An 11,518-nucleotide genomic window follows, 5' to 3' on the forward strand; every position below is an offset into this window, starting at 1 on the left:
CCTGTGGCAGACTCAAAGTAGCCTGGCTCTGCTTGTTTGCCTTTCAAATGGGGCAAAATTATGGCTTGCAAAAGTGACACAATAAAATTCAAATTTGATAAAATTTTATAGAATGGAATATTCTCATTAAATTAGATATTTTGGGTAAACTTTTGTTGCCATTATTATTGAAAACTTACAAAATCATCAATGCATACCATTCTTCAGTAAATAGAGTATCATGATTACAACTGAGGTCGTATTTGCCAGGAGCCGCAAACTCAAACATCTCCAGGGCCAGGTAAGAAAGATAAGCAAGTGACATAGGTCAAGGAAAGCACATCCAAGAGCATATCTTGCCTTTAAGAAATGCCTCCAAATCTCTCTTATTAAGCAGTCATTTGTTAAAAACCGTCTTTTCTTGAGCAGACCTATGGTGTTTGTCTCTTTATGTTCATTTAACACCATCCAACATTCCAGTGAAATGTAGCTATTGCTTTACTTCTGCTTTATAAATGAGGAGGGGAAAAGATGCTAAAGGGATCAGCATCTCGTCTGGAGTCACACACCCCTATATAGCAGTGCCCATAGTAGACTCTAAGCTGTGTAACATGAAACACTACTCATCATTGGTCTTAATAATTACAGAATGGTAAGTGAAGGCTTTATGAAGTTAACCTATTTAATCTCCACCATCTGAATGGTAGATACTAGTGTTTATATGTGCTTTATACCTATGGAAACTGAATCCCAGAAAGGTTCAGACAGCTGCCCAGTGTCACATAGCTAGTAATCGCAGAGCCAGAAGTTGAAGCCCAGGTGATCTGTTCCAGAGCCCGTGCTAGTGGTGTGGTTCTCAGCTGGAGCGATTTTATCCTCCAGAGGACAATTTCAGGCCCCGAGACATTTTGGCTGTCATAACTATGGAAAGAGGGTGCTACTGGCACCTATTGTGGAGAGACCAGGGTGCTGTTAAACATCCTACAATGCACAGGACAGCCCCTTTGTCAAATAAAAAATATACCCAGCCCAAACCGTCAATAGCATCACTCTTGAGAAACCCTGGTCTATGCAGTTATCACGGTACAACTATGTAGATAAAAGATTTAACTATCAGGACAGTTGTTGACTGACACATCATTTGAAGTTTCATCTCTAAACAAATCTCTGCTATCTGATTACTTCTGTGCTATATGCCTCTTTCCTCCTCTAAAAAATCATGCAGATAATTGAGGTTTTTATTTAAGTTGTTTGGTTTTTATATCTTATTATAATATTCCATACTGCAAATTTTATGTATTCTATTATAAAAATTTGTATTATGGATCTCACTTGTGTGAAGAGAATCTTAAATGCTTTTTTATCCACCTAGATATACACATTATTAAAATTCTACCATACATCTGTACACAGTTATCTCTTTACCCAAAATTGTCCCCAATGAATCTTTCTTACCTCTTCTTTCCTTCTGACATTTATAAGTTACTTCCCACAGCCTTAATTACTTAGCAGCTGTCTTGGCATATTGCTTTCCTTCTCCCTTTTACCCCGAAGTGCTGGTTATCTCTATTAATTATTTTCAGAGTTTACAGAAACAATATGTAATGGGTTAGACAGAGAGGGAGTTGGAGTTCAGGAGCAGGGACGTCACCAGAACAGGAGAGCTGGCTGAGAGGGAACGCGTCTCCTGCTAGTGAAATGAAAGACATAAAAGATAAAATACTTTTTTGAAGATAGGCTGCTTCATGAAGGAAGGGGAAGGGGCTTAGGCAATGGTCATTAATCCACAGGTCTCCTGTCAACAGTGGTTTATTTAAACATCTGTTACACATTTGTAATTTTTAAATATCTGCCTTGAGGTACTTGGAATTTTCTTTTAAAAGAGATTTCTCTCTAGGGCTCAAAAAAATCTGTTTTTGTAGGCTTGAAAATTCGACTAATCTTTTTTTTCCCCTTTTTTTTTATTACACTTCAAGTTCTGGGATACATGTGCAGAATATGCAGGTTTGTTACATAGGTATACATGTGCCATGGTGGTTTGCTGCACCCATCAACCTGTCATCTACATTAGGTATTTCTCCTAATGTTATCCCTCCTCTAGCTCCTCCACCCCCCGACAGGTCCTGGTGTGTGTTATTCCCCTCTCTGTGTCCATGTGTTCTCATTGTTCATCTCCCACTTATGAGTGAGAACATGCGGTGTTTGTTTTTCTGTTTTCCTGTGTTAGTTGGCTGAGAATGATGGTTTCCAGCTTTATCCATGTCCCTGCAAAGGACATGAACTCATCCTTTTTTATGGCTGCATAGTATTCCTTAGTATATATATGCCACATTTTCTTTATCCAGTCTATCATTGATGGACATTTAGGTTGGTTTCAAGTCTGCTATTGTGAAGAGTACTGCAATGCATGTTTCTTTATAGTAGAATGATTTATACTCCTTTGGGTATATACCCAGTAATGAGATTGCTGGGTCAAATGGTATTTCTGGTTCTAGATCCTTGAGGAATCGCCACACTGTCTTCCACAATGGCTGAACTAATTTACACTCCCACCAAGAATGTACAAGTGTTCCTATTTTTCCACATCCTCTCCCGTATCTGTTATTTACTGACTTTTTAATGGTCACTATTCTAACTGGTGTGAGATGGTATCTCATTGTGGTTTTGATTTGCATTTCTCTAATGACCATGACTGATCTTCTTAATAAGCTTCTGACCAAACTAGAACTTTCCAGATTTAAGTTTTGTGTATATTTGGTCAAAGTGACTTCCTGTTTTTGGAGAGGGGAAGAGATTAAGAAGTTTTCGAAAGCTGCTTACATTTTAGAGTGCCATTTGAATATTGATTTTATGTGAGTTAAGTAAAAGCTGGTTGAAAACATGTATTAAATTTTCGTTAAAATGCAAATGTTTCTAAAAATTAAGAAGGTGAATGCTTGGCAAGCTGTGACTATCTTTTGTCTAAGCAAAATACTTGAAAAGTAGTTGTTGCCATTTAAAATATTTCTAATACAGCTAGACTTACCTTGCCTCTACTTGTTCTCTTTATTCACTAGCATTATGCAAACTGTCATAAACCTATTTTAAGGTTATGCCTTTTATTAGGAACAAGTAATAAGAATTTAGCTAGCAGAATTTGTGTTTTTGGAGTTTGTTTTTTTCCATTGCTTTAAATTTATATTCTTAAGAATTGCTCTGAGAAAAACTTTTCTTATGCAGACGCACGTGTTAATGCTTTTTAAGTTTCTTCATTAGTTGGTTTCATATCATGTGTAATGGCAACTCATGAAAATTTGATTTGTTTCTATTGCAGCAATTATAGATGATAGAGAAATAAAGTGTTGTTACTTAGAACTTACGTTATAAGTGAAACTAGTTAATTTAGCTCTTTTACCAAGTTCACATAGTTGCCACAATACAGAAATGTTTACCAATATGGTTTAACAGGATTTTTCCTTAAAGAAAATACAGTTAACATTGGAGAGTGCATTGGGAAGCAAAAACTATGGAATAATTTGTACTTAAATGTTATGATACTAATTGGGTTCAGTTGCATACTAATCTTTGGCTTATGCCATTAGGCACCAGTGAATGAGGAGAGACTATTACCAGTGAACTTTAACATCATCTCTCTGATAGGTATCTAGCTATGAACTTGTTATTTGAGACAATCATTTTAATTTCTAGAAAAGTATTTATAGAAAAAAAATTACCAATAATATATCTAACTATATAACTGTAGATAGCAATTTATGTAATCATCAGATTTCTCATGTTCTCTAAACTAAATTTTATTCCAATTTTCCTACTCTTCTCTAACTTTTTCATTACCACAGAGAGTGGCACAGATGGCACAACATAAATTTTATTTATCAAAGTAAAGCAGGTTTAAAATACATCATACAACAAAAATATTGAGCATAATGATAAGTTGAGACATCTGTAATCTATACCTTGTATAAGCAATTGAAATAAGAATCAGAATTGGTATTAGTTTTGATCACTTACTGCATGCAAGAAAATGCACTAAAGAGTTCACATACTACTATTATCTTTTTAATCTTGCCAGCAATCATGGAAGGCAGGTATCATTCACATGTTACAGAGAATGGAACTGAGAACTTTTGTTGTAAGGTGACAAACCTAGGAGTTGAGTAGAGAGTTTTCTGCTTCTAAAGAGAGTTATTATATCATGTTTTATATATATGTGTATATATATGTTATATAACTATATCATGCTACATATCAAATGTGTATATATAGGTTTATCTAGATGTTTCAATGTGTATGTGTATATATATGTTTATAGGCATATATATATACATGCATATATATTTGCAGTTCAATATTTGTCACTGAATTTCACCTTAGAATGTGATTGTCACTAATGTGTCTCTATTTCTGAATATTAAATTATCTGTCAGTTACATCACTTGGAGTCCAATGTTAATCTAAAGAGATGCTGATCACTCTTTGTTAGTTATGTTGCATTCAGCTCTCTTCATCTTTTTAAGTTACAAGTTTTTATGGGACTTTTGTCTATAAAATATTTTAATACATGGATATTGATGTTATGTTTTTTAAAATTTTAAATGTCTCTAGTAAAACCATAGTCCTTCCCAGGTACATTTTTATGTAAGTCATACAGTTTTCTTCATAATAGATGTTTGATTAGGATGGAACTATGAAATTTCACTCCCTTATTTATTTTATTATTCATTACAGGAACATCCCTCACTAGGCCAACTTTCAGAGAAATTAATAGACAACAACATTAATGTCATCTTTGCAGTTCAAGGAAAACAATTTCATTGGTATAAGGTATGTTAACTCCGAAAATGTGAAAATTAAATTTTTTTCATTGGTAATTGAAATTAAGACATTTCTTTAGAGCCACAGATAAGGATTCTGGAATTATTATACTTTGTACAATCTAAATTCTATATTGTATTAGTAAAGTATCCTTTACAATGTCTTAACTTAGCATTTAAGTATAAATTCTATTTAGCTTTGTAACACCTAGAACTGAATCTGAGAACTGAGAATTGTATTCGGTACACTTGAGCGCAGCCTGATGCTTAGAGTGGTCTCAAATGTGGCAATAGTGGAGAAGCCTTACCGGAAAAAAGTAGTTCACAATCCATCTTTGCATCTTGCATGTCTAGAGTGCTTCTTATTCTGGTCCATGAGCATATCCTCCTAATAGGTTAGAGTTGGAGAATATCAGCTTAATTCTCAATAGCACTGACGCACCTAGCTTTGGTCTAGGTCATTCAATAATGGACCAAAAAGGGCCATGGAAGTGGCTGAGCCAGTCAAAGCCTTGGTGACATAAGAATAATCTTGGTGGTGTCTGGAGTCCTTTAGGCCAGGTGAGACCCTCAAGCAAAACAAAGCAGCTGTGTTACACTGGAGGTGCCATGGACCCCTCAGCCTAGAACTGTTTCTCTGCAACGCTGCTGTAGCTTTCTTTTCACAGTCTTTAAGGCTCTTTCTTCCTAGAAACTCTCTTGTTTTCATTTTCGTGAAGCTATGACACCCTGATTTTCATTATGCATCTCTGTTCACTTGGTCTCCTTCATCTCCTTTGCTATCTTTGCTTCTCCCATCTATTCCCTAATTATACATCTCCCCTCAGTGGCCAGTTCCCAGTGCCCTCTACTTATTTTTTAAAACTGCAGAGAAAGTGCATTTTCTGGCTTCAATAAATACTTGAACCCATTTGCATTTGCCACAAGCTAGTGTTCCCTCTACCAGTTTCCCTATTACCTACCTACCTTATCATCTGAAAGCACTACTTTAATCATAACACTTCTTCCCTTAGAAACCTATGGTAAAGCTTTATTTATTTAGGGTAAATGTATGGAGTACAAGTGCAAGTTTGTTACATGTGTAGATTGTATAGTGGTAAAGCCAGGGCTTTCAGAGTATCTATCACTCGAATAGCATACATTGTACCCATTAAGTGATTTCTCATCATCCATCCCACTCCCAGGCCCTCACCCTTCCAAGTCTCCATTATCTATCATTCCACATCATGTATACACATTATTTAGCCCCCACTTATGGGTGAGAACATGTGCTATTTCTCTTTCTGTGTCTGACTTAGTGAAACTTTATTTAATTTCTTGTTTTCCCAAATGTATATACCATGGAATCACATTTTAAGGTAACAACAAACTAACATCTGCAGAAGTAGGACTCTGGTCAAAATTAAATGGCCCAAACCATTTTATTAACAATCATAACAGCTTCCACTTACTGGGTACTTAACTATTGTCAGGCATTGAGTTTGTAAACATTTATTAATCTAATCCTCTTAGTAACTCATAAAAATGAGGGCAGTCATCTTAAAATGCCCATTTTAAAGATAAGAAACCATATTTTAGGAGGTTACTTGCCCAAGGGTTTCTAACAACCCAAATCCTTTGCTCTTAACCTCTAAGCTTAAAAGTTGGCTTTGAAATACCGTGCAGCTTTTTATACCTTTTCTTCCTCTTTGCTGTTTCTCTAACATTATTTCTTGGTAGCATTATTGGCTCTAGCAATTTATTCCTATTCCTTTAAAAATTTGCCATTAACTGATAAACCATAAAACCAGGTTTTTTTTTATTATTAATTGAATTATGCACAGTGTCAGAATCAACTGGCTCCAAAGCCTGGGAAGCTCCAGTGTGAGCCCCACGCATGCCCTTATAGTCACCTCCTTTGACTGCCTAGAGATCTTTTTTATCAATCACCTTTCACCTGGGTTCTAACAACCTCATGGCTGATCTCCGTAATCCATCCTCCATCTGGCTGCCAGGATGATCTGTTGAAACCACAAGTGTGACCACAGTACTCCCTTGAGTAAAAGGTTTCAGCGATGCCCTCTGAATTAGAAGACCAAATCTCTAAGGTGGCACATAAGGCCATGTGGTCTCCGCTTGCCTTTTTGGCCTCATTGCCCCACTGTTCCTTGCCTTGCAGGGATGCTTCTCATCTCTCCAGCCACACTTCTAATCCTCCTGTGCATAAGCACTCAGCCAGGCTGTTTCTTTCCTCTCTGCCTTTGTTCTTGCTGCCCACCCTCGCCTCTCATGTCTGGAAGTCCTTCTTCCTCATTACTTTATTAACTCTTACTCATACTTTAAGACATAGCTTATAATTCACCTCCTCCAGGAAACAGTCCTTGGCAACCTTCCCCAGATCTCAAATGCTTGCCAAGTATCCCTCTCATTAGGGTCTATGCACATCTCTATTGTTTCACATGTTCATATGTACAGTGTTTAGTGAAATTGTCATTTATATGCCTGTGAGATCCTTAAGGGTGGAAACTATGTGACCTAGTGATTTGGCATCTCCAAAGTGTGTATAAAGTAGGAGCTCAATAAAAGTCTAGTAAATAAATTTTTTAAATCTATAAATGATAATTTTTTCCTTATGACTTGAGATACCAAATTGTTAGTGTCTAAGTAATGGCTGGCATCCAGAAGGAACTTAAGGATATCTGTGAATAGAATAAAATGCAAGAATAAATGGATTTCAAAACTTTTAGCATTTGATTTCCTGTAAATATGTGCCCTTTAGTCAGATTGACTTTTTTTCTATTTTTGCTTCATCTTCAATTCATGTAGACCTTTAAGCCTTTGCTCATTCTCCCTAAAAATACCTACGGTCTTCTCCATAATTAATAAGCAACATCCATCAAGAACACATACCCCATGAAGTTTCCACTTGTGACTATGATTTTTCCTAACTGAAGAAGTTTTGGGAAGTGCTTCATTAAATAGTGTTAAATCATTTCCAAATTGCAGGCCTACTCTGAACCTTTTAATTTGCAAATGTGCATTTTATGTTTCTAAGTGGAAGAAACCATATGCAGAACTTCCCAAGCTTATTTCCCCTCAAAACCTTTTGTATGTTTAAAATCTCTTGATCTTTACATTCCATGGAAGATATGTGGGAGATGCTCATCTGCATTTCGATTGGATTCGATCGGAATCAACAGTGATTCCGGATGCACACACACAGTCATGCACATGTACAGACACATACAACCATTACATGGGTATATGTTCTGGCTGCTCTACTAGATTGCTTATATTTTTCTTGTGTCTTATATGTTTTCATTCATTTAATCGTTCACCTTCAACTGATAACTACAAAAATATTTACTGTTTTTTGGTTGCTAACCCATTACATACTATTGTCATTCTTTAAATGTTATTGATATGTTTTATAGGATCTTCTACCCCTCTTGCCGGGCACCATTGCTGGTGAAATAGAATCAAAGGCTGCAAACCTCAATAATTTGGTAGTGGAAGCCTATCAGGTATGTATATATTATATACAATTTTTAAAATAAAATTTTTACACCAATTTCTGTGGCAAGGTACAAAGTAGTGCTATGTCATCTTGAGAGGAGAATTAGAAAGCATTTTAGATTAAGAATTAGGAATCTGAAGTTCATCCCTGGCCCTACCACTAACTAGCTTTTTTCTTTGGGGAAGTCATTTCTACTTTCTGTGGCTCACTTTTCTCATTGGCAATCAATGAAGATTGGGCTAGAGGCTATCTAAATTTCCTTCTACATCCAATGCTCAGTGAATCATCAAGTCTTAGCTATAGAATGTACTGTATTACCAGGAAATTGCATCATTTCCTATCCCATAATGATAAAGTAGAAGTCCACAGTTACATAAGGCAATAATCTGCCAGGGAAGTTGAACTATCTGGGATACAGCAATTATTAAGAGGACTCCGTTGGGGGGTCTACGATCAACCACTTGATTGTTCAACAATTATTTTAGCAGTTCTATCGAAAGAGTTTGATTAAAAGAATCACCTTAGTGGATATTCTATTTTCTTGAGTTCATCGTTGTATGCTGTCATCAGTCCTGTGAAGAGTGAATGCCTCAATGTAAAGAATTTAAAGAAACATCTGTTCTTTCAACCTGGATCATTCCTGAATAGAACAACCTCTGTTAAGATGTTGCAATAATAGTGACTGCTACATTTTTACCACTAAGATCCAGTCACTTTCCATACATGACCTCATTTAGTCCTCACACCTGATCTATAAGGCAGGTGGTTAGTACCCATGTTGTATATTAGTAGAAACCAAGACTTGGGAAAGTGAAACAAGCTTGTCAAAGGTTGTTCAACTAATAAGCAGAAGAAAGTGGGATCAGAATCCAGGTGTTCCTTTACTTCAAGCCTCAGGTGCTTCCTCCTGTGTGATACCACCTGTTTTTCATTGTTTTACAGTGTGTCAAAAGATATGCTTTATGCTACCTTGAATTTATGGGCCAACTATAAAGTCTCACTTTCCCAAATCCTCTGACTCTCTTCCTGACACGTAGAGTTTAATAGTTAAATTGTAGCCAAAGCATTGTGGAAAAAACTCTGGCTTCTCTTCTCATTTTCTACAGACAGCGCACCTGCCTTTAGCTTGGGCACAAAAGAGAAAGGCAGGAAGTAGACACAAGATATAAAATGAAGAACTTGTTTAAACTTTCATCTTCTAAAAGGAAAATAAATCTTGCTTGATTTGTTTTCCCTGAGTATAGTTTTCTATATCTGAAAAGTGTGCTGAGTAAAATAAGGAAGAGCATCTTAAGTTACATCTTTCTCACTGTTACAAAAGAAAAGAACAGTGAGACTGAAGAGGGACTTATCACAGAAAATCCAATGTGTCTACAATTCGTTCCCATCAGTAGTCTGTTCCCAAGAATAATCAAAATAAGAGAAGAGCTTATGCTATTAGAAACCACCCTAAATTCTTTAGTATGAACCCATTTATTACTCCAAACAAAGTATATAAACTGACAGATTTTTACCTGTGTGTCAGACTGCCCAGTGGCAAAGGAGACAGCAACATTTGGTTATTTTGCCTAGCATAGGTATGCAATGCCTTAGCCCACTGTAAACAGTGGAAAACCTTAAAAAGTGGAAAAATGATATTAAATCCAACAAAACTTACTGTGGCTAACTACTCTCCTTAAGTTGGAATTCTGTTATTATTTTATATATGTTTATATTATCAAAAATCTTCTAAATTTTCATTTTGTGTTCACAGTCCAACAGAATCAATTCACAATCCATTTAAGAATTATGTAGAATCTGCCTCTGTACCTACTAGATACTAAAAGGGAAGCTTAAGATTATGAATTGCTGAATCCCCAAACTGGGCAAAATTTAAGGATTTGTCTTCACCTCAGGCTTGAAAACATTGGCCTAACTAGCTAAGATCTTTTCTTTTCTTTTTTCTTTCTTTCTTTCTTTCTTTTTTTTTTTTTTTTTTTTTTTTGAGATGGAGTTTCACTCTGTCTTTCCCAGGCTGGAGTGCAGTGGCAAGATCTTGACTCACTGCAACCTCCACCTCCCAGGTTCAAGTGATTCTCCTGCCTCAAGCTCCAGAGTAGCTAGGATTACAGGCATGTACCACCCACACCCAGCTAATTTTTGTATTTTTAGTAGACGTAGGGTTTCACCATGTTAGCCATGCTGGTCTGGAACTCCTGACCTCAAGCGATCCACCTGCCTCAGCCTCCCGAAGAGCTGGGATTAGAGGCGTGATCCACCACACTAGGCCAACTAAGATCTTAAGAGAAGCAGAATTTTAGAAGGGTAAACTGAGGATGTTCATTGTGTTAGGCATTTCCTTCTGATCTGCTGGTTGCCACATATCAACATCCTTGTATACCGTTGGAAGTTTCTATTGATTTACCAAAATTACACAATTAATTGTTGCACTATCTATGAGCTCTCTGGAAGACAAAAAAAAAAAAATGTGACTGACATAGTCTTACCTACTGTAAATAATATTTACATTGAGAAATTAGAGGAAAGTCTCTTGTTCTAAAGATATGCTGCCAGAATTCCATGATTATTTGTCAGTAAGCACATGTTTCTTTGTTGATTATACCATTGAAGAAGAGAAATCACTCAAGTAAAGAATTAGAAGCCACTGGAAATTATTTTTCTTTTCATAACCCGCTGCTTGCTCTTTTCTTTAGGTACATACTTCATTTTCCTTTTTTTTTTTTTTGTTTTTTTTACAAGTGAAGGATTTTTGCATGTGGTAGACTCTTAGTTGTATGCAATAAAGTGCACACAGATCTGAAGTATACATTAAAGTTAGATAGATCATTTGGAAGTCGAAGACTGTAGAGAAAGAAATTAGTGTGTGCCTGCCACACAATAAGCATTAAATAGATATTTATTGAATGAGTGTATACATGGGTGAATAAATGAATGAATGAATGGTTTTCTGCCCAGTAAGAGGCCCTATTTTGGTATTAAGGATTGCAACAAGCTTGGCTGACACAAACAAGTCCCAGGGACTTGGGAAAAATTCTAAGCCATTCTTGGAGAACCTTATAGAACCACATAGAACCATATCTGTTAGGTAATTCTTGCTCCTTCAGTGTAGAAATGGCCTCCCTAAAATGTACTTGTCAATTCTGTGTCAATAAGGCATTTTAGCTATCATGATAGTCTCAATTGTTTGAAACAAAAAATATTTCTTTAGCAGCTTTTTTTTTTTTTTTTTTTT

General features: G+C 36.1%; 1 protein-coding gene across 1 annotated transcript in view; it reads left to right on the forward strand.

Moving 5' to 3' along the window:
- Positions 1 to 11,518, forward strand: part of ITGB8 (integrin subunit beta 8) — an 81,166-nt gene that overhangs the window by 57,095 nt on the left and 12,553 nt on the right. The window contains 2 exon segments of the mRNA XM_017871549.1: positions 4,705 to 4,800; positions 8,204 to 8,293. Of these exon segments, the coding sequence (XP_017727038.1) occupies positions 4,705 to 4,800; positions 8,204 to 8,293 (186 nt within the window).

The sequence above is a fragment of the Rhinopithecus bieti genome, unplaced genomic scaffold (genome assembly GCF_001698545.2).
Source record: "Rhinopithecus bieti isolate Rb0 unplaced genomic scaffold, ASM169854v2 scaffold_5882, whole genome shotgun sequence".
NCBI lineage: Eukaryota > Metazoa > Chordata > Mammalia > Primates > Cercopithecidae > Rhinopithecus > Rhinopithecus bieti.